This window comes from Pipistrellus kuhlii, unplaced genomic scaffold, assembly GCF_014108245.1.
Source record: "Pipistrellus kuhlii isolate mPipKuh1 unplaced genomic scaffold, mPipKuh1.p scaffold_m20_p_2, whole genome shotgun sequence".
Classification (NCBI taxonomy): Eukaryota; Metazoa; Chordata; class Mammalia; order Chiroptera; family Vespertilionidae; genus Pipistrellus; species Pipistrellus kuhlii.
Window position 1 is genome coordinate 101,287,272 of NW_023425515.1, and position 23,747 is coordinate 101,311,018.

At 50.6% G+C, this 23,747-nt stretch overlaps 1 protein-coding gene across 13 annotated transcripts in view; it reads right to left on the reverse strand.

Moving 5' to 3' along the window:
- Nucleotides 1-1,137: 1,137 nt before the first annotated feature.
- The window catches only part of FBLN2 (fibulin 2), a 107,121-nt gene continuing 84,511 nt past the window's right edge, over nucleotides 1,138-23,747 (reverse strand). For 4 of the 13 annotated variants that reach the window (XM_045584147.1, XM_036445786.2, XM_036445784.2 and 1 more), the window contains 11 exons: nucleotides 23,437-23,538; nucleotides 21,374-21,514; nucleotides 17,247-17,381; nucleotides 13,807-13,941; nucleotides 12,714-12,857; nucleotides 12,442-12,570; nucleotides 11,917-12,042; nucleotides 10,421-10,537; nucleotides 9,799-9,927; nucleotides 4,003-4,126; nucleotides 1,138-1,987 (listed from right to left, as the gene is read on the reverse strand). In XM_045584147.1, coding sequence (XP_045440103.1) covers nucleotides 1,630-1,987; nucleotides 4,003-4,126; nucleotides 9,799-9,927; nucleotides 10,421-10,537; nucleotides 11,917-12,042; nucleotides 12,442-12,570; nucleotides 12,714-12,857; nucleotides 13,807-13,941; nucleotides 17,247-17,381; nucleotides 21,374-21,514; nucleotides 23,437-23,538 — 1,640 coding nt within the window. In that variant the 3' untranslated portion in view covers nucleotides 1,138-1,629. The remainder of the gene's footprint in view (nucleotides 1,988-4,002; nucleotides 4,127-9,798; nucleotides 9,928-10,420; nucleotides 10,538-11,916; nucleotides 12,043-12,441; nucleotides 12,571-12,713; nucleotides 12,858-13,806; nucleotides 13,942-17,246; nucleotides 17,382-21,373; nucleotides 21,515-23,436; nucleotides 23,539-23,747) is intronic. The other 9 variants (XM_045584146.1, XM_045584144.1, XM_045584143.1 and 6 more) reach the window with 8 other exon arrangements.

The window sequence follows — 23,747 nt, forward strand, 5'->3', positions numbered from 1 at the left end:
GGCAACACTGGGTGCACCGTCACCCATTCTGCAGGATAGTGACATATCCTGAGGGCGAAAGCCTGATATTTGAAAGTGAGGGTAGTTGTGGGAACCTTCCAGCTTCTATCTGGCATCTGAAGTGAGGACACCCTTGTAGACACTTGTTCTCCAAACTGTAGCATGTCCAGCTCCTTGCAGCCTAGAATCACTGAACCTTGAAAACTCTCACATAAGGAGAGCCTCAGATAAGCTGGTGCCAAGTTAGACTGTGCTGATTCCATGGGCATAGCATCCTGGAGAGAAACATAGGGGCTACCCCCAGAGATAGATGAAATCCTGGGAGTGATGTCAGTTGACCGAGGGCCCATGGGGAGCACTTGTAAGCTGGGAGAAGGCCCTGGGACAGTGGCATTGGGGGTGTGACACACGCACTGCTGTTTTCTGACCATGTCTTCTTCATCAGAGATAGAGTACTGACAGTCGTTCCATTTTTTCAACACCAGCTGATGTCCACTATGTCCACCTCACACAGGCCCACAGAACCACACACTTCTCACAGCTGGAATCCCTGCTTTAGAGACAGGGCCAAGAGCAGTAGCAAGTGTGTGTTTGGGGATTCTCCCAAGCTGAGGCCTCCTCCTTACAGCAGCCTCAAAGAGCCCCCAGTGCACAGTGCAGGAGAAAAATAAATTCTCTCATCTCTCAGGATCCTGCCCAAGGCCTCTGCCTGACCTGATGTGTGTAGGCCTTAGCAAGAGGGATCAGTACTGGAGTTTCTCAGCAATATCCAAAGTGACATATTACCTGAGGGCCACACTTGGAGAAATGACACACCAGTTGGGGGACACACTTGGGGATATAACATACCAACCTAGGGCCACACTTTGGGAGGTGACACACCAGCTGAGGGCCACACTGGGGAAAGAGAAGAAGAAAAGGGGAAAGGAGGGAGAAGCATTGGTGAAACAAGACAGGACCAGAACGCCAGCAAGTTTACACCACAAACTTGTCATCTCAATGGGACTCCTAGTTTGGAGTTATTCCTTTCATCAGACATCAAGGAGGTTCTTAGTGAACAAACTGACTCAACACCCAGGCTGGGACCCAGGACCCTCAGACACACCATCAGATTCAAACACTTGACAGAAATAAGGATTTTTCTTTTGTCACTTTTTACTTTATAACCTTTTTGTACTACTTGAAAATGTTTGCAGTATGTATGTACTACTTTTATAATTAAACAAAAACACTTAAGATGTTTTTTTAAAGTGAAAAGTAATCACAGTGAAACATGAAATAGAATGTCAACTTTGGGGTCAGGCCATCCAGTTGAGTCCAAAGCCCCGCATGGTCTGTTTCCCGCCATTAACTGTCATATAGCCTTTGGTCCTCTCACTCCACCCACAGACACCTGAAGTGACCTTGAGCTGCTCTTGACCTCCTGCTGCCAAGATCCCTCCCAGAAACCTGAGAGGAATCCATTTAGCAAAATTAGGCTATTTTCCAGTTGTAGCAAACCAGGCCCCACCCACACGGTGCTGAGCACCCAAAGAAAGAGGTGCATTGGAGAGTGGTATGGAGGGTGGCACAGGGACCATCAGGGGCACCCAAGTGCTGCAGACCTGCACAGTCGCTCAGGCAGGCATTTCACAGGGCAAAAGTGGTAAAGAATACATGCATCTTGGCCAGGAAGGTGGTGACAGAGCCCTGCCGCCAGAGCTTCATCTCCACATCCAGGGCGAAGTCCCGGGGCTCACGCACTGATCGCTGCAGGTAGACAACACCTGTGTAGGCATTGAGCCGGCGTGTGCCGAAGTAGCCCTCCTCGTTGCCTCTGGTGATGGTGAGGGCAATGGTGTCCCCTGCAAAGGCGGGCATTGGGCTGATGCGAAAGATGTGAGCCGGTACCAGGAGGCCAGTTTGGAAGTTGAGCTGATAGTACGTGATGTGAGCTGGCGAGCTCTGGCACTCCAAAAAGTCATGGCACGTGGTGCGCTCACATTTCCTGCAGGATGCACAGGGCTTGGTCAGAGGGCCAGGGCTCCCAAACAACTATCCTGGGCTCTCCCACCCCTGCTGTCCACCATCCTGGATATGGTGGAGGCAGGCTCAAGGGCCAGCTGGCCTCAGCTCTACTCTTAGTAGCCTTGTAGCATCTGCTAAGTCTCCTTACTATGCGGGTCTCAGCTTCCTCATCTGTAAGATTATTTTCTTGGGAGAGGGGATAAGTGTGGAGTAAGTTTATATACATGCAGCGCCCTCTACAGTGCCTGGCACAACTCTCTAGCAGCTCTGGTGCACCCCTATGCTCCTTCCTCTCTGCCTTTTCTTTACTGGCACACTGTCCATTGGAATAGATTCCCAGGCCAGAGTGATTTTATTATTGCAATCGTTTTCCAAATTTCTTTTCTTCTATTAATTGACTGCTTCTGGGCCATTTCCTCCTTTGAGTTGGGATGCCCTGCCATTTTTCAGGTAGAAGCCTCAAGACCAGCATTGCTGGATGAGAGTGGTGACAAAGCCAAACCCTAGGGGGCCAAGGCCTCAATTTTTAAGCATAGCAACAATCTGACCTCATCTTGGCCCTCTGAGCCACCGGCATCTTCATTGTTAGAGCAATATAAAAACTCTCTACTTCCAAAATGGGATTCTGTTTAGGCACCAAGGCTCAGAAACTCTAGAGATCATCTGAGCAAAAGGCCACAGCACAAGGCCAGACCAGGAGCAATACAGCCAGTAGCACAGACACGGCATTTATACCATGCCATCCACTGTGTGAAACTTACATCTTCATTCATCTGATGCTCACATCAACCCACAGTGCTGCTATCACTCTCATGCTGCAGATGAGGCAGCTAGGACCCAGAGAAGGAAGGTCACTTGCCCAGGGTCCCCTAGACATACTCCCTAAAATGTCCCAACACACTTGCACATGGACATTCCCCAGGTATAATAGTGGAAAATAGGTAACTGTCAGCAGGACAGCAGTAAATGAATTATAGATGGATGCATGCAGGAAACCCCAGTTGGGACAGGCTACATACAGACACAAGAGCTGCAAGAGATGAGAATGGCTGAGTGCACCAGGGACAGGGCAGCTGTGTGCACTTTATGTTCAGACCAAAGAGAAAATGGACACACTCCAACCAGTCAGCAACTGTGTGATCTGTTGAGCAACTTTGGTTGGCACACTTTTATTGTTTGAAAATTTTTTTTGTTAATCCCCACCCAAAGATGTTTTTTCCATTAATTTTTTTTTTTTTTTTTTTTTTTAAGAGAAAGGGAAAGAGAAACGAACATGAGAAAGAAATATTGATTGGTTGCCTCCTGCAGGCACCCCAACTGGGGCTGGAGATTGAACCTGTAACCCAAGTACATGCCCTTGACTGGGAATCAAACCCAAACCCTTTGGTCCATGGGCCAATGCTCTAATCATAGAGCCACACTGGCCAGGGCCTATTATTTGAATGTTTTTATAAGCATGTGTCACTTTTGCAAAATGTCCCTCACTCTCTCAATGACCTGTGCTGGGAAAGACGTATCCATGGACAGGCCCACATGGTGAGGAGCTGAGACCTCTTGACCAGAACCACGTGATTGGATGTTGGATTCTGCAGCCCCATGTGACCCTGAGCCAGAACCATCCAGCTAAGCTGATCCTGGGATTCTTGATTTTCCAAAATTATTTAAAGAATAACTGGTTGTCAGGTTAAGGTGCTAAGTGTTAGGATAACCTGTTACACAGCAATAAATAACAAACGTGGCATGTATGTGCATGTGTGAGAAAGATAGGGAGAGAGATTTTCTATGCACCTTCTCTTCATTCTCTAGACTCTGAACTTTCTGGAAGGTGCTTTCATTTGTGCCATTTGTGGTCAATTTGACTATAGACTCTGCAGTGGGGGCAGGTGAAGAGCAGGAGGTGGTTAAGGCAGGGGCCACGGCCTCTTGGCCTCTCCCCTGGACAGCATGGTATCTGTGCAGGGTTCCTGGGCCAAGGGCTGGTGTGGAGACACTCACGTTTCAGAGACTCGAATGTAGTTATGAGGACACTCGAAGAGCAGGCAGCGGAAGCTGCCCTCGATGTTGTGGCAGGTCTCGGCCTCAGAACAGTTGTGGGTGCCCAGTGCACACTCATCCAAGTCTGAGGGGAGGAGAGGAAAGTCATGGGAGGGATTCCCCCACAGCTGGGGACCCTTGTCTGAATCACCCAAGCTGAGGCCTGGGCCTCAGAGCAGCTCTTCCTGACTGCAAGACTACAGCTAACAGTTCTAGGCTATGCCACTCACATCCCATCCAGTCCCCTCCACGCCCAGCAAGCAGCCAGAGGACCTGGCTTTAAAATGATCTTTTGTCATGATCATTGAGGGCTTCCCATGCTCCCACTGACACCAAGCCCTACAGTGCAACCCCTCTCCTTCCATTCGGGCTACAGTTCTGCTAGATCCCTCTGAGCTTCCCCAATGCCCTGACCCTTGTCCCACCTCAGGGTCTTTACACATGCTGTTTCCACTGCTGCAACACTTTCCTCACATCTTCCCATGGTTGGTTCCTTCTCATTTTCAGGTCTCAGCTCAGGGTCATACCCTACAGGATGTTCTCCCTGACTATCCCCCATGACCCTCCATTTCAAGCCATTTTATTCTCCTTGTACTGCTAGTCCTGCTTTCAAACACACCTACATATTTTGTTTGTCTGTTTAGTTTCCACCCTCCCTGGCCTCAGTGTGGGCTCCAGTAGGGCAGCGGGAGAGGGTTTTCCTCAGTACTGTGGTGACCCCAGCCCAGCAGAGGGCCAATAGAGCATGTACTCTCCATGTATTGTTGGATGGAAGTTCAAGATTCATCAGCTGTAAATAGACTCCGAATTCACAGACACAAATGCCCCATAAACTGCACAGACATGCTCATGCTTCCTGTGCACATGGTTGGGCAACCACATGTGCTTAAGCACACCCACACAGACACACATACACACCTAAAACACACACACACACGAACACATGGGTAAATCTCTCTAAGGAACGCTCAGAGAAGCAAGCACGAGGTGTGTGCGCGTGTGTGTGTGTGTGTGTGTGTGTGTGTGTGTGTGTCTGTGCTCCACAAATGACTCATGGATTAAGTAAATGGGTTCCAGAGACCTTCGTGTACAGATCAGTCACTCAGCTCAAAGAGGACAGCTTCAGCAGGCCCAAGGCTGTACTGGGTACAGGCTTCGTGGGCTGCCAGGCACTTCCCTGGAAGACTGCAGATTTGTTCTCCAGTCCTCCAGACTGACCTCATTTAGGGATTCTTCTCACCCAACCCTCCTACCAGCCCACTGGGGTAAGAATCACTGGCCTCCCAGAGGAGGAAACTGAAAATCTGAGAGGGATGTGACCTTGCTCAAGGTCACAACAGCACAGCAGCTGGGGCTGAAGCCAGATCCACCTAATGCCAAAATGTGAGACCCAGTCATGATGCCAAACTGACTCCTAACAATAGCAACCACAACATAAAAGTACTGACAGCAATAGCCAATTTGTACCCCAAGTTTACCACCTTATGTCCATTCAATGCTCAAGGCATGCCACCCTTACTTATCCCTCTATCCTCATACCCCCTGAGGCAGGTGTGGGATCACCTCCCCTGCACAGACGTGCCCAGGGTCATAGAGCTGCAGGAAGGGCAGGGCCTTGGCTGGACTCCACCTGCTTCACTCTAGGCTCTGCCTACCATGCTTCACAATTCAAACCATCTCACACTATTCATCTCATCAAGCCCCACTTTTCTTCTCTGCCAACTATGTCATGATCCCAATCTGGGAGGAAAACATGGCAGGCGGCCAGATGTGGTGGGGCCAGGATGGGTGTGGTTGCTGCCTGATGATTCAATAATTGAATGTACACGTAGGGATGGCCTCCTCCTTTCCTCACTCGACACCGCTGGCCACCAAAGAGGGAGCAGGAGGTGCTGACCCTGAAACCCAGTTGGGTGGAGCAGGAACAGGGTGGGAGCAGCTTCTTACTGCTGCCCTGGCCCTAGTAACAGATGTGTTCAGAAAGAGCCCAAGGGTCAGTGGCTGGGGAAGCTGTTGCAAGACTTCCCTAGGACCCTAGGGTCCTTGCCTTTTGGTGCTACAAGGCCCCTGGCATTTGCGGGGCTTTGACCCTGAAGCCTCTCCTGGAGAGCTGAAGTCAAAGGGAGAGCCCAATAGGGCCGGACACCCAGGGGCGCCACTGTAGCCCCATCAGGGTGGCAATGCCACAGCAGACATGCAGAAATGGGGGACTGAGTCAGTGGGCTAATAGCATTGCTAAAAGCTTGCCCATATTGAGGTGAATGCTGGTAAAAGCTTCACATACACTAAGAAAGCAGGATTCCAGGTTATTTTCCCCATGATTTTAGTTATACTATATTCTATGTATATAGAGTGGGGCAAAGTTGTGACTAAACGAAAGAGTTTACTCCTGCATTATTATTAATTACTAGTGCCCCGGTGCACAAAATTTGTGCACGGAAGGGGAGGTTCCCTCAGCCCAGCCTGCACATTTTCCAATAAGAGACCCCTTGGGGGATGTCCAACTGCTGGTTTAAGCCCAGTCCCTAATTTGGGTCTGCTGGCTCCTAACTGCTCACCTGACTGCCTGCCTGATCGCCCCTAACTGCCCTCTCCTGCCAGCCTGATCTCATCCCAAATGCCCTCTCCTGCTGGCCTGATCTCACCCCCAACTGCCTCTGCCTGCCTGCCTGCCTGCCTGGTTGCTCCCAACTGCCCTCCCCTGCGGCCTGATCTTGTCCCTAACTGTCCTCCCCTGCTGGCCTGATTTTGCCCCCCAACTGCCCTCCCCTGCAGGCCTGATCTCGACCCAATTTTCCTCCTCTGACAGCCAATTTGGTTTTGATTTGTCAATTTCTATGCCAGTCAGCATCAAAAGCTCTGCTCTTAGGCAGCCATTGGCTCCTCACAGTTGACCCAGATTTGGGTCGGTCTGTCTGTCTTTCTTTCTTTCTTTCTTTCTTTCTTTCTTTCTTTCTTTCTTTCTTTCTTTCTTTCTTTCTTTCTCTCTCTCTCTTTCTCTCTTTCTTTCTTTCTTTCTTTCTTTCTTTCTTTCTTTCTTTCTTTCTTTCTCTCTCTCTCTCTCTCTCTCCCTCCCTCCCTCCCTCCCTCCCTCCCTTCCTCCTTTCCTTTCCTTTCCTTTCCTTCCTTTCCTTTCCTTTCCTTTCCTTTCCTTTCCTTTCCTTTCCTTTCCTTTCCTTTCCTTTCCTTTCCTTTCCTTTCCTTTCTTTTTTCTGGTGGGGGGGGGAGGGTGGGCGGTTTATTAAGTGGTTATTATTGGGGTTAGACCACATAAGTGGTGTCAGCCATGGGAATATGACCTGTCAAAGTTTATCACAAAGCCCCCAAGGCTGGTCCTGGTGAGCACCTATCATATGCTAGGCATCACTCCACATGCTAGCAAATACCGTCAAGGCCCTGCCCTCAACACATATTCCAGAGATGGGCTGAGTCTCATGCCCTAACCTCTTTCTTTCCACTTCCTTATTCAGGAAGACAGGTGCTGACATGGGACACTGGCCAGCACACACTGCCCCAGGCCTCCCCCAACTGGAGCCCTGAGACTCAGTGCCTAGTCCAAGTCAGAACAGGACCAGGGAGCACAAAGGAGCAATTGCTCAGCTCAAAGGTCAGTGGCCACAGACAGGGCACCACATGGACATGACTTGGGAAGCAGACATGACCAGGCAGAACCAGCATTTGAGCTCTGCCCCGTCCAACTGTGACAGCAGGCTCTTTCAGCAAAAAGTTTGGACAGAAAATAAAAGTGTCATGTGTGGAGGACCTTCCGGTGGTGGCTGATGATGCAGCTTGGACTACAGAGGAGACCTGCGCCTCACCAGCTCTTTTGCTTCTCATAGAAGTGGGCCACCGGTTATGGTGTGAGGGGACAAAAGGGCAAGATCAGCACAGCCTTGGACTAGTGAGCCCTCTGGTATAGCACAGGTACCTTGGACATCTGGGCACTCCTCTGACCCTGGCTAGCATGCCAGGGAGGAGGGGCCAAGGAGAGACAGTCTTAAATGTGACCAGGTTTTCAACCTGAATTGCCATCAAGGGCAAAAGTCACTCGGTTCTGACAACCTTGGAAGTGACCACACTTTTTTTTCCTTACAGACAGAGCCTCGATCTCAAGAATGAAGTCATATTCTGGGAATACAGTATTTTCCACACAGCTCAGTTTATGGTGGGTGAAATCCCTACCTTTTATGAAGTCTATACCAATTATTTTTTAAATTATATTATTTTTTTAAAATATATTTTATTGGTTTTGTACAGAGAGGAAGGGAGAGAGAGAGATAGTTAGAAATATCAATGAGAGAGAGTCATTGATCAGCTGCCTCTTGCACACCCCCTACTGGGGATATGCCCGCAACCAAGGTACATGCCCTTGACCGGAATCGAACCCGGGACCTTTCAGTCCCCAAGCTGACGCTCTATCCATTGAGCCAAACCGGTCCCAACAATTTATTAAATTAAAAAGCAGTGTGATTAGCAGCCAGGCAGGGAGGCTGAGGTCAGCTTCTATGAGTGAGTCCAACAGGCCTCCAAGTCTTAATTTACCTGTTTTCTCTCAGAACCTTTTAATTTATTATTATTAATTTACATCAACCTATAGTAAAAAATCCTTTTGCATTGGGACTAAGGGCACATATGTGAACTGAAACAAGCCTTATGGGCACAGTGCACTCTGACCTATCTCACGTCTATTCCACACTACTTGATTCTATATTCTACTCTACACACACACACACACACACACACACACACACACACGGCTGGCTGAGACCTACGAATTTGATCTCAGGATTCACTTATAGGCAGCAACCAATGGTCTAGCTCTGTACCCATCCAAGCCTCAACCCAGATCCCTGGTCCCCCAGAAGCACCAGGAAACCAAAGCTGCAACCCAGGGGCCTTGAGGCTCTCAGCTCCACCGCCTGGAAAGACTTGGTCATGCATGCCAGGAGGCACAGGTGGCCATGCTCTGAGGAGCTCAGTAGCATGTTCATGAGCACCTATTGAACATGGTTGGTTTCCCCAGGGAGGTTGCCAGTGCTGCTGTTATAACCTGCCCCACGTGGATTCCAGACCATTCCACCTTGCACTGGTCACTTGCCAGAATTTGATGGCCTCAGTATATTCTGATGGAACTAAAGATCATAGCTCTCCAACTTAGAAGATTAGATGTCTCAGAAACTGGTTTCCCATCCAGGGAAGAAGTCCCTCGATTGCACATTTAACAGGTGACTGCCCAGACCCTCTCTGCATGTCTCCAGTGCCAGGGAGCCCATGTTCTCCTCTGTATCCCTTCCCAGCCCTGTATACCTCTGACCGGGGAGTCTTTTCAGCATGTGGTTCTGGGATAAGCCTCTCTGTGATCCCTTTGCCTATCTTAGGGGACCCACCTCATCCTCTGAGTACAAAGACCTGGCTGGCCTGAACAGCATCTTGAACACTTGGGAACAGAGACTGGGACCCCCGAGGCTGTTCTTCTGCAGACTTCTCACTAGACAGGTCTCTAACCATCCACAGGATCTCTGTCCTGCTCCTAGGGCAAGGCCCAGAACTGAGTTCAAGTCTAGAAAATTCTAAGCTGGGTTAAGAAGCAGAAAGATTGTCACCTTTCCCATCCCAGCCACAGATCAGCACAGGCACTGGCCATTCTGTACTATGCCCTTGGTGTCAGAGCTCCAAGTGCACAGAACGCTGTATGAGGTTTTCTAAATCTGTTAGGGTCCTGGCTGAGGCTCTGGTGGACAGGGACCCCTTGCTTACCCTTGCACGACCTGCCGTTGGCCATCATGGTATAGCCCCTCTCTGGGCATGCACACTGGTAGCTCCCTGGTACGTTGATACAGCGGAAGGCACAAAGGATGCCAGCACCCTGAGCACACTCGTCGATGTCTGCCAGAGAGAGGTTCACTCTGTGACTCTGCCCAAGGCAGGGCCCAGCCACTCACAGCCATGTGAACTCAGGGTTCCATCTTACAGAGGAGGACAACAGGGCTCAGAGAGAGGAAGTGACTTGCCCAAAGCCACACAGCAAAAAGAGGACTCCCATTCTAGTGCTTGCTCCCTGGGGCTGCTACACACATACTACCAGCTAAGGAATAATCATGTACGAAACACAGGTTTGGGCACATTCAACTGAACCCTTCATCCCACTCAGGTCAGGACCAGGTCTCCACTTTGCAGGGGAGGAGCCTAAGGTTAGACTCAGAAAGCATCTTCCCAAGGTCACACAGCCAGAGGTCACAGGGATTGGATTCCAACTCTGATTTGATACTAAAGCCTCTGAGTGTCCTCTGTATCCCTGGCCAAGCAGAGACTCTCTGAGAGCCAGGTAGTCAGGGAAGGGGTACCTCTCAAGAAGGGTCCCTGGGCAGAGCTGAAGTACCTGTGCAGGTGTGCCCATCCTCGGCCAACTGGTAACCTTGGCGACAGTAGCACTGGTAGGAGCCATAGATGTTGGCACACTCCTGGCTGCAGCGCTGGGCCTCACACTCGTTCACATCTACAGGGAGACCAGTGGTGGTCACAATGGAATCCCCTAACCCATAGATGAGAACCAGACTCCAGGCTCACCTGGGGTGTTTCTTGAGAGAGCATTATTTCCAGCCACCCCTTGAGCAAATGAGGAATCAGAGGTTCAGGTAAGGACAAGTGGCTCACCTGGGGCAGGCAGCTGGTCAGGGGCAGGGCTGGACTTACTATGGAGTCCTGGCCTGACCTGCTGCCTGGAAGAAGCAGCCACAGGTTGGACTCAGATCCCTGGTCAGGAACTAAATGCTTCTCTACTGAGGGTCCTCAGCACATAACACACATGGCTCTCCAAGTGCCACCCCGGTGCTAACAAGGAACCCCTCAGGCCTCTAACATCAGCCACTGCATGGGGGAGAGGAGGTGCAAGTGCTGATGTGCAGGAGAATGTGGGCAGAACAATGAGTGAAGGGTCGCCTCCAGGCTTCGATAAAACACCGACTGGACTCTGTGGGCAAGATGGGTCTTTCATTCACCCAGCTAAGAACTGCTGGCACTGGGCATGTTGCCATGAAGAAGAGGAATAAAGTCCCACTGATAATGCTGCAGAGGAACGGAGGAGAGATGGAGCTAATTAAATGAGTAGGATAACCAGTGTGTCAAAAGGTAGCAAGTGCAACAGAGAAAGAGCAGAGAATGAAGCAGGGTCTGTGTTTGGGAGGGCTGCAATTTTGAAACCTTGTGGGCATCGAGGGAAGCATTCTAGGCAGAGCAATGACCCTGAGATGGCACATGGCACTTGGCGCATGTGTGTTGTCCTCAAGGACCAGTGGGTGTGGTCAGAACAGAATGAGTGCAGGGAGTGGGAGGAGGAAAATCAGATTGGGCAGGGCCTTGCAGGCAACTGATTCCCATCTAGATCTTCAGGACCTCACAACACATAGAATGAATGTATGACCTCCTCTACCAAGCTCTAAGCTTCCAGGCCCAGAGGCCACACTGGTTTCATCTCTGAGGTTCTAACATCAGCCAATAGAGCAGTGGAGAAAGGGCATTAGGTAGGGATGGGGTGTGTGAAGGCTTAAGAGCCATAAAATGAATGAATGACCACGGCAAAGCCTCAGAGGAAGAGGCTCCATCCCTACAACAGCCAGGCACAGGAGGTGCTCACATGTGATTATAATACAAATGAGTGAATGAGTGAGAAGGAGGTCAGGTTTGGGAGTCCATTCAGATGCTGTCTGATACAGCTGGGCCTCTGTCCTGGCCTGGTCCTGATCCATGGCAGGGCAAGCTCCTTTGCCAGGCCCAGTGGTCAGAGAGAGGTGCACAGCTTACCCAAGGTTCTCATCAGATTCTCCTCCCCAGGAGGAAAGTGAGGAGGGCTGGGGAAGAGGGTTGGGTCAGCAGTACCTTTGCAGTGCTTGCCATCAGCAGCCAGCTGGAAGCCAGAGGCGCAGGAACAGCGGTAAGAGCCAAGTGTGTTCTCGCATGTGTGCTGGCATAGGCGGCCAGGGGAAGTCCAGCATTCATTCACATCTGTGGGCAAAGGCGGGTGGGCAACTCTTGGAAGTTGGCTCCCTCCATTCCGGGTATAAGAGGAAACTAGAAGAGGAATCCAGGGACCCAGAAGAGATAGGGAGAGAGCCAGACAGAGAAGCGGGAGCAAAAGGACTGAGGACAGGAGAGAAAGGCAGTGAGAGTGTTGGAGGGAGACTGGAGACAGAGGGACAGATAGACATAGCAAGGGGCAAGAGAAGAGGGCAACAGGGACAAGGCTGAGAAGAGCAGAGGGAGCAGAGCCAGCAGTCAAGCCCAGAGTGGGCAGGGTAGGTAGGGGCTTTTAGAAAGGGGGAGGTGGCCAGAAGGCTGGCCTGGGGCAGATAGGCACCACTCAAGGGAGCTAGATAGGGGTCTTGGCAACCAGCCTCCACCTACCTACACAGGCTCGACCAAAGGCATCCTGCTGAAAGCCGGCTTTGCAGTCGCAGCGGTAGGAGCCAGGAAGGTTGTGGCACACCTGGCCCTCTCTGCAGTGGTGCATGCCCGCCTCACACTCATTCACATCTGCCAGGAGAAGGTAAGAAAGACTTCCTAAGGCCCAAGCTCGCCCCCTACAGAGGTCTCCCACAGACCAGGAACCCAGGACGGCCAAGGCTGGCTGGGTAGGGCGGAAGGGGAGGAGGGGACAGAGAGCTGTCTGGCCTTACCCACACATTCGGTCCCATCCTGGCTGGCATGGTAGCCACGTCTGCAGAGCAGTGGGTTCCTCTGGCATGTGTAGGAGCCCACTGTGTTAATGCAACTGAAGCCAGGGCGGCATGGTTCAGACAGTGATGTACACTCGTTGATGTCTGCAGAAGTGGGTATGGGTGACAGGAAGCCTGGCACAGCCCCTCCCCAGCCCCAGCATCTGGGTCCAGGGCTTCACTGTGAGGAGGCCAGTCCTAGGCTCCAGATCAGTCCAAGTTAGGAATGGGGTCAGATTGTTCCATGGCACAAAAGGCTCCAATTTTTGGAACCCAAGCACCTGCCAGTTGCTTTTTAACAGAGCAGCTAGAGCCAGGGGGTGGAGGGAGACAAGGCTGACTTCTAGGATAACTGTGGCAAGTCACATCCATCTCTGGCCTCTCCAAACCTGCCAGCTTGTCAAATTCATCCGCTGGCCTCCCACCAGGCCTGGGCACAGCACCAAGCAAGGCCTTTGCACATGCTGTCGTCCCTCCTCTGGTACACACTACCTCCTAATATTTTCATGGTTGGTTCCCTTTTTCCTCAGGCACTGCCCCAATGTCATCTTTGGAAGCCGTGGAAGAGAGATGACTTCATCAGATCCACATGGGGACTACGAGGCCAGTATCTGGTCAAACTGCAGATCTCAACCCATGGGTACACATGCAGTCAGCTTCCAGGTCCCATTACTGTACCAGGTGCAGTAATGTTCTGTGAGGCTTATGTTCCAGTCGTGTGTGTGTGTGAGTGTGTGTGTGTGTGTGTGTGTGTGTATGCGCACGCGAGTCATGTCAAGATATAAAATATATCCTTCCTATTAACTGGGTTGAAAGAAACTGGATATATATTCATCCAGTCCAACCTCACAGATGGGTTAACTGAGGACTAGAGAAGTAACTCAGCCATGGTTTAACAGTTCAGGAAAAGAGCTTCTGATCTGCAGGTGATTCCTGGGTCTAGGCGAGAATAAGAACAGCAAGCCAGATCTCCTTGCTCTCTAAACCCTCAGAGTCCCCAGCCCACAACCCTTTCGAAAGACACCCAGGGCAGGGCGCTTTCCACCCCACTCACCCACGCAGTTGCCCTCTGGGTCCTGGAGAAAGCCCTCCATACAGCGCCGTGCCTGGCAGTAGAAGGAGCCCTTGGTGTTCTGGCACGTGAAGCCTGCCTGGCAGTTGTGTGTGCCCAGCTCACACTCATCCACATCTGGCACAGAGGCAGGGAGTCAGGGGCTGGCAGGCTGGTGGGCCCTTGCCCACATATCCAACCATGAACTTGATAATTATGGGTAGGCAACTAAGTAATTGCGGGTTTCACACATATATGGCTTCAGTTGAATTTTTAGGTTTGCAGACGTAGTACAAATGTAAAACACATTTTGTTATTTGATAGTTGGCTATTCAGCTGTTAATCAGTAAAAAAAGTTTTTTGATCTGTTTTGTAGTTTTCGTTTGGCGTTTGTTGAAAAATGGAAAATCAAAAGGAACATTTTCGTCATATTTTGCTTTTTATTTCCGCAAAGGAAAAAACGCATCGCAAGCTCATAAAAAGTTATGTGCTGTTTATGGTGACGAAGCCTTAAAAGAACGGCAGTGTCAAAATTGGTTTGCCAAATTTCGTTCTGGTGATTTTTCACTCAAAGATGAAAAACGCTCTGGTCGTCCAGTTGAAGTTGATGACGCCCTAATCAAAGCAATAATCAATTCGGACTGTCACAGTACAACACGTGAGATTGCAGAGAAGCTTCATGTATCACATACATGCATTGAAAATCACTTAAAACAACTTGGCTATGTTCAAAAACTCGATATATGGGTTCCTCACGAACTGAAAGAATCACAGTTAACGCAACGCATTAGCAGCTGCGATTTGCTAAAGAAACGTAATGAAAATGATCCATTTTTAAAACGACTGATAACTGGCGATGAAAAATGGGTTGTTTACAACAATATCAAGCGGAAAAGATCGTGGAGCAGGCCAGGTGAACCAACTCAAACAACATCAAAAGCTGATATTCATCAAAAGAAGGTTTTGTTATCAGTTTGGTGGGATTACAAAGGAATTGTCTACTTTGAACTCTTACCACCCAACCGAACGATCAATTCTGATGTCTACATTGAACAACTAACGAAATTAAACAATGCAGTTGAAGAAAAGCGGCCGGAATTGACAAATCGAAAAGGTGTTGTATTCCATCATGACAATGCAAGGCCACACACATCTTTGGTCACTCGGCAAAAATTAATGGAGCTTGGTTGGGATGTTTTGCCACATCCACCATATAGTCCTGACCTTGCACCATCTGATTACTTTTTGTTTCGATCTTTACAAAACTCCTTGAATGGTAAAAATTTCAATAATGATGATGATGTCAAATCGTACCTGATTCAGTTTTTTGCTAATAAAAACCAGAAGTTTTTTGAATGTGGGATTATGATGCTGCCTGAAAGATGGCAAAAGGTCATTGATCAAAATGGGCAATACATTACAGAATAAAGTTATTTAGTTCCATGAAAAAATTGTCTTTGATTTTCTTTAAAAAATCCGCAATTACTTAGTTGCCGACTAAGGTATTCTGCATCATGGAAAATCGGGCAGAGCACTGTTGCTGCCAGCCCACACCCAATAACAATGAAATGATGACATTGCCATATTTACTAAGCTCTTCCATGGTACCGGACACTGTCCCCAGCACACAGATGTATTTATCAACTTAATGCTCACAACAACCCTAGGAAGTAGGGGCTATGGCAAGCCCCTTCTTACACAGGGGGAGCCGAAGCACAGACATGATTCCATAGCTAGTGGGTGCTGGCTGTGTCTGCACCCTTAACCACTGCCCCAAGCTTCCCTGGGTAGGCAAACATGGGGGCCTGAGCTCAGATCCCTAAGGCCATGTGCCCAGACTTCTCTAGAAGTGACGTTGGCAGCAGCAAGGCTCATGGCTTCTGAGGGTGGAGCTGCCAGACCTGGATGGAGTTGCTGCCCCTACCTACTATGGCAATGAGCAGGTGAATAGGCCCCCACCTCTGCACAGTGCTCCTTGGTTTACCCAGAACTGGCCCTCTACTTTCCTGTGATTCCTGCACAACAGGCAATCAGACCGCTTTTTACAGACCAGGAAACAGGCAGAGCAGAAAGGTGGCACAGAATTAAGGGCATGCCAAAACTCATTAGGCTTCACTGACCACCAGACCAACGCCCATGAGTCTGTATGTCTTCTGTCCTTCCATTCCCTCTCTAGTTTCCAAAGCTTCCACCACTTTCCTACAGCAGCCCAGTCTCTAGGGGACCCCTGTACTGCGTTCCAGGCAGCTGGACATGAACGTGCACAGCCCCTGTCTGATTACCACCTGGTGCTTGAGAGGCAGCCTTTCCACACTCCATGGAGCCCAGCAGCCTGAGCTGATAGAGGGTTAGGGGATGCTGGGGCATGTCCAGGGAGGTGGCACTCCTCCCAGGTGCCTGGCTTCTTCGAGAGGAGCTGACCCTGGATCTGCATCTGCCCTTGTGGGTGGTCATGGGTGTGCACTCAGATAGGCAGAGGGGGCTGGGCTCATTTCTCCTCCTAGCCCACCCAACCTCCAACTCCACCATCAGCTTAGAGCCAGACAGGACTGTATTAATCTACCTCCCTGAGCTCACACCCAACCTCAGGGCTCCTCATCATCTTTGGGGACTTGTAACAAACAAGCATTTCAGGAGGTCTGTCCTCCCTGGTGATGTTCTTCTAGACATTTTTAGTTAAAAACAAAATGTATCACATGTGAAACAGACTCTAAGCTCCTTTCCTAACAGGGTCTGCGGATCTTGTGCCTTCCTTCCAAGCTGTTGGCATTCCTACTCCAAAACTTGAAATTCTCTTTCTGTTTTTTGTGTCAAAATCTCTCTCCTCTCAAAAAAACCTCACACTTGCTGTTCCTCTGCCTAGAATACCCTTCCCAACAGCTTCTCATTATGTAGATCTCCACTCTGACTTTACTTCCACAGAGGCCCTCTCTGAATTCCCAACTAATAGAGCACCCAGCCAAGACTGCTCTGCCATCTTCTTATTTGCCTGTGTGGCCTCATGTCCCTCATCAGGAGATCAGGAACAAGGACACCATGCCTATCACATGTTCCTGCCACCCAGAACCTATAAGCACAGGAAGAGGTTCAGTGAAACTTCTCCCTCTTTCTAGGAAGCTAGAATTTTCCAGTAAAATGGATAGAAGTGATCTATGGAGCTCCACTCCAATATACAAATGGGAACTGAGGCATGGCAAGGGGTAAGTGGTACCCAGACACCAGCGATGGTAGCAAAGCCAGGAGCACATCCTAGCCTACCGCATCGGCCTCAGAAACCCCCTCTGCCTCAAATCCATCATTTGTGGAGTCTTCCCAAAGGCATAAAATCTAGGTGTTGGGAGTGTGTGACTCTGGGCAGGTCAGGGTGGGTCTGAACAGGGTGGGAGGGTGGCCAAAGTAGGTCAGGCGACAGATCAGGGGAAGGCCTGCAGACCTGTCCTCACCTGCGCACTCGCCTTCCTCAAGAGTGTAGCCCGGCTGGCAGGTGAGAGCCTTGTAGCAGCGGAAGGAGCCTACTGTGTTCACGCAGTGCTCACCCCGGCTGCACGTGTGCAAGTCTGTCACACACTCGTTGATATCTGCAAGGAGAGTGATGCCATCAGAGACTGCATACAGGGTGCTTCCTGGGCGGTGGCTGAATGCAGCCAACACTGCCCTCAAGGTGCTCACTACCCAAAGTAGTACAGTGCTGACATCCACCTGTCTAAGCATCCATTCACTAGACAGAGATTTACTAGTACCTTCCATGTGCAAACAAGCACTGTTCTTGGCACCAGGGATTCATGGTGAACAATACAGATGAAACTGTCATTCTGGGGACACTCAAAAAATGGAGGCCCAATGGCTGTGTAAGCAGATGTGTAACAGGAATGGCAGTCATGAGCACTGTGGGTGAAGGAGAAGAGGAGTGCTGAGGGCGGGTGGGCACTCACCACATTAACTAGGAGGATTAGAGAAGGGTCCTCAAAGAAGAGGACATTAGAGCAAGCATTTGAAGGAGTGACAGAATGAGCCCAGCAGATGTTCTAGGCAGAGAAGAGAGCCAATGCCAAGGCACTGAAGAGGCCCATTAGGCAGGCCCAAGGGCCAGCCAAGATGGGTGTCCTGCAGGGTAGAGAACAGTGTTAGGGGATGTAGAAGGGAGTAGGAGCTGGCTGGGTGTGAACACTTCCGGGATGAAAATGGAAGCTGTTAGGAGATGCTGGACTGCCATACAAGGAGGCAAGGAAAAGTAGTCGGTTCTAAAAAACGTAGGGATGATGGGACCAACAGGATCTACCAGTAACTGAGATAAGGTGAGAGAAAAAGAGGAGCCAAGATGTCTGCAAAGCTTCCTGGCCAAGTAGGTGACATGTGAACACTAGCACCTAGGGCAGGGTGGCCAGGAGAAGCAGGCTCACAGGGGAAGGATGAGAGCCCTGAGGCCACAGTGAATTTGAGCCAAGAGGCAGCTGGAGACACACCTCTGAGTTGACTGAAGGGATCTACATAGGGATACTAATCTGAGAGTGGGCAGCTGCTGGACTCATCTGGGGGACAGAGCATAGAAGGAAGAGGCCAAGGATTGGTTCCCAGATGAGCAGTGGGAAAGGGAGAGAGAAGCAGCAGCAACAAGGACGAGAACCTGTGGAGAGTTCCCAACTCTGGCATCACCAAAGGTCTGGTGCGAAGACACACAGACACATGGCAGTGCCAGCCTGCAAGCTGTCTGGTGGGGGCAATCACTCACTGACTGTTAATCCTGGACACTCATTCACTAGTGCCTGTTCTGTGGTGCTAGGTCCAAGTGGTCAAGTGGGAGTGTCACCACAGCCCCCTCCTTCAAGGAACTGTCAGCCTGGCAGGGCAGTCAGGAAAGGCAGGGTGGCGACTCAGGAGGAAAGCTGTCACCAGACCCAGGGCAGAGCACCATCTACTGTAAGTCTCTGCTCAGGAGGAGCTATATCTGAGCCGAGTCCACAAGGATGATGGGACCAGGTGGAGAGGAGGGAGGCAGATCTGTGGGCAAAGAGACGCTCCCAAACCCACAGGGGAAACAAATGATTAAGGCCAGACCAACCCTGGTTTGGATGGGGATGGGGTAGGAAAAGAAAGAGTTCTGGGTCAGTGGCTTCCAAGGAAGGCTTGGTTGGCAAAATAAGAACTTCTGATTTGCAGGATAGATTAACAGAGGGAGACATATTCCCAGGACCCTAGAGACACCGGAGCCCACGAGCCAAGACAGGAGCCAAGAACCTGGGAGGAATCATGGTGTGAACAACAGCAGACACCTCTGACTGAGGCTTGCCAGGTACCAGGCAGTGCACAGGAACTGTCATTCTGCCACAGGTCTCCCAGAGGGAATGTGGCTTGACCAAACTCACACAGTCTACACGGGCAGCAGCAAGAACAGATCCCTGAGGGCCCAGCCCAGAACTGTGCCCTTTCCCCTGCTGTGGGCTAGGCCCTAGAGCTGGCAACTGCTCCCCTCCTATCTTCTCAAAGCCCAGTCCACCTTGGACACTTTTCCCAGGAGCCTAGACAGTTTTTAAAGGGCAAGGCACAAAAGGCAAACAGCAAGGCACAGGGGAGTGCTCACAGAGGTCACATGTCCATCACAGGTCCTCTGGACTTGGCACCACCCAACACTGTCCTACTTTACCTCTGGTAATTGAAAACTCACTACCTGAGCAGGCTGCCTCAGTATAACACATGTATTGAATCACAATAATGACATCAAATACTTGTAAATTCTATACACTTAATCTCCACAGTGACCCTTTGAGGTGGGTGCTATTACTATCTCATTTCACAGGGGAGGAACATGAGGCTCAGAGAGGTTAAATGGCATGTCTAAAGTCTTATAACTAAAAAGTGGCAGAGCCAAGGTTTTAACCCAGGCAGTCTGGCTGCAGCAAACACTATCTTCATCTGGGCACCAGTTTCCAATCTCCTGACTGGGGTTAACAAACATGCCTGGAGCTAACAAGTGAACTGCAGAAGATACAAGTACACATTTGTGGATGAAGAATGATGGAAACAATGATTGTAACAGATAAGATGAACATGTGAGTGGTCGAGGAGGACAAAGAAGAGACTCTGAGTAGTCTGTGCAGGATGAGTAAGGAGAGAAGAGATGAGTGAAAATGTGCACTCAATAAACTTGGTAAATGAAATGGACCTTTGCTCCTTTAATTCCAGAGCCTGCTTTCTGGCTGCCCAGCACCTCTTTTAGCACATTGTCTCTTTTCCAGGCTGCCAGCAGAGCTATACCCGTCGCCATGGCAAGCAGGCAGGCATCCTGGGAGGGATGCTGCCAGGCTTGGGACTCGTCTTCCCAGACACACACACACACATACACATACACACAGCACAGACAGGAAGAGCTGCCCAACCACTGGCAAGCACATGGAGGGCACATGTTGTGCCAATGGCTGGAGGCCAGGACAAACATGTCTGCAGTGGCTGCACAGCCCAGCACACGGCCTATCAGACCAGTAGCAGAAGGCGAGGGAACAAACATGTTCAGCCTGTACATGGTCCCTAAACACACGGACGACGGACTGGCCTCTGGATATGTGCCCTGATCACACCTGCACTGTTCCTACCACCATACCACACCTCTGTGTGAGTTGTTCCTTCCACCAGCAACTCCTCGCTGTCCTTGGAGGCAGGTGCAAACAGGAGGCAGGTGCAGACCCACAGCTAGGATGGCCTCTCCCTTGGCCTGTCTCTTCCATAGCACTTCCCAGTCTGCCCAAGTCCCTGTGACTTCAGGTCTATAACGTTTCCTCCAGATATGGGTCAACATCAAGTCCACCCACCTCGCTGGCCAAAGAGCACACTAGGAGCCCCAGCGACCAGCTACACAGGCTCTGTGAGGCAGGTAGGAAAAGCTGTTACCAAACACCATGTGCAGGCAGGAATGGGGCACCAGCCTGTGCAGTCCTCCAAGTTCTGAGGTTAGAGGGAAGGAAATAGTCTCAGAGGAAAGCCCCATGGCTCATAGTAACACAGCAAATGAACACTACACTGGAGTGCAAAGCTGGTCTTTCAGATATGGCTTTATCCATTCACCTCTGGAGGGGAGTCTGGATACATCTAAGGGCAATCTCAACACCTGCCATCACATGGTCACTAAGCCCAGCCTCTGCTATACCACATACACAGGTAATATAATCTCTGAGGAGAATTGGGGTCCTCAATGCCTTCTTTTTAGAGATGAATAAACTGAGGCTTGGAAATGGAAGTCATTTATCCAAGGCCAGAGGGATACTGGAGGGTCCTGCTTCACACCCAGGCCCCTGCCTCCAGATCTCACACACTCTCTCCTGCTGCCACAGGTCTGACCTCCTTGTCCCAGTGACCCAGCCAAGTCATACATCAATTAGAGTTTTCTGACTCTCAGGCAGGTCCTTGGGGAAAGCAGCCTCCCAGGGGCATCAGTGGAGAAACAGGACAGGACACCAGGACACGCAGGACATGACATGGGGAGCCAGCTGTGCTGAGAGCTCAAGTGCAGAGGGCAGGCCCTGGAGCATGTGTGATGGGCTCTGTGTGGCGCAGAGCGGCAGCAGGGGCTCTCGCTTACCCACGCACTTCCTGTGCACGTTGAGGATAAAGCCCTGGGCACAGAGCACTGTGTGGTTGACACAGTAGAAGGATCCCAGGGTGTTCACACAGAACTGTCGCCGGCTACAATCGTGAGCACCCAGCAGGCACTCGTCTCGGTCTAGTGACAGCCGCAGAAGGAAAAACAAGGGCCATTAGAGGGCATAGCCTGTCACGGAGCATCCAGTTACAGTCAGGGAAACTGAGGCCTAGAGAGGGATGGCACCAGCTGGGGACTTCCCAGCCCATCAGTGGTACCTCTGGGCTTTGGGCCCAAGTCTGAGTTTGTACAGTCAATGCTAGAATCCCAGGAAGGACAGGTGGTAAGGTCAGGATCAGAGAGGGTAAGCAGCCTGCCTGCCAACTGTCAAAGTGGGCAGAGGCAGAGTTTGTCTGCCCCCACATCCTCGAGGTGCTCATCTCCACAGGAAGCTGGGGGGCCACACAAACAGTGGCTGCAAACTCAAGTGCTTGGAGGTCAGGCTGGCAACATAATGGGAGGAGGACCCAGAGGAAGCTCTGCAGGCAGACAGAGCTGTGGGCCCTGAAAACAGAAATCTGGATTTTTAAAAAAAAATTCTTGAGGTTTTCATGGTTGGGAACTCATTTGATTATTTTAAATAGGATAGAGCTCAGCAGGATTCCCCTTCTGGCTAAGCTGCACCCTCAGAATGCCTGTCTGCAACCTCTGGCCTGGAACCCACAGCCTTTATTGTTGGGGACTCTGCAGAGGAGAGAGACCTGGAGAGATGCAGATACTGGCCTGCAGCCTGGCTAGGCCCAAGGGAATCCCAGCCCAGGAGAGATACATTCTGTCTTCAAGACCCCAAGAGATGGGGAACAAAGCCCAGAGAGTACCTGAGATCTGACCCTACCACCTGAGATCAAGGCCTGCCAGTCATCACCATGCTGTGTGCCCTGGGCATGTCTCCTGTCTTCTCTGGGCACTGGATGGTTTTCATACAAATCAGAAAACTGCCTCAGCCAAGGGCTTAGATATGGGTTTCTGCTTCTGGCAGGGATGTGGGCATTTTCCTGGACAGACTTAATCCTGGTACCCCCGAAACTCACCAGGGATACCTCTCCTGAACTTGAACCTGAACTGAAGTGTGTATTAGACCATGTGCCTGCTCCATGTCTGTCCTGACTCAAGACATGAAGAGATGCAGTCTTGAGGCCTCTCAAGTTGTTCTCAAGGCACCATTCACTGTAGAAGCCACCCAACAGGTGTTGGGCCCAATGCCCCATCTCACAGGAGGAAGGCTGGCTAACTGAGGCCCCGCTGAGACAAGATCCAGACCTAGCAGGGTTGAAGGCATGAAAAGGACATGCTTTTGGAACCTCTTCAACTCCTTTGTTCATGACAAACATCCACTCTCCTCTCCTTGGTTTTAATAACAGAACTGAGTATATACCATCCAGTTGGGACTCTTACTCTCTAGTCTTGCTCCCCATCAGCGGCAAATGGAAGGGGTGAATGCCACTTCCAGGTCCTGCCCTACAGTAATTGGGTGTGCATGCCCTCTTTCCCTCTTTCTACCCATGGCTGGAACAGGGACAATGTGGTCAGAATAGACTTTGGTCATGCAAACAGGCAACCTCCAAGGACAGGGCAGTTGGAGTCTGGTGAGAAATACAAATTCTCAGGCCCCACTCCAGACCTACTGGGTGAAGCTCTCTGGGGATTCTACAGAATTCTCAGGCTCCATGTTGTCACCAGGCTTCCAGCTGGCTCTGGTGCATGCTCAAGTTTGGGAAGCACTGCTCTAGAGAACAGCAGACATAACAACAGAGGTGTGGGGTCCTGGCCAATCTGTGTGTCCACCCTGGACTGCAAGATCACCTGTACATGGTGACATGAGAGGAATCTCTCCGTAAGCTATTTGGGGCTCTTCATCAAAGCAACCAAACCTGTTCCCTCACTAATTTTCTAAGTCTTAGATATGGACCACCTCCCTCATTCTGTTTGTTCAATCTCTGGGGGGCCTGACTGTAGGAAACTCAGGTTTGCACAGGTATGAGAGTAACCCCCATGGCACTCACCTTCACAGGACACACCATCCGCCATGATGGCATAGCCGGGAAAGCAGGAGCACATGGCTGTGTCTCCAATAATGCTGCACACCTGTTTGCAAGGCCCATTGTCTGAGAGGAAATGCACAGAAATCAGAGCAGGCTCATCACTTCTGTCTATCCTACAGGCGTAAGGACTGGGAGCCAAGGAGCCTCACTCTTGCCCCCTTTTCCAAGTTCACTGTTAAATTGGCTCATACCTCAGCTTGTGTCTGAGGTAATGGACTAGATCTCCCGCTGCCACCACCACCACTTGGACACCAAAGCTTCCCTCAAGAAAC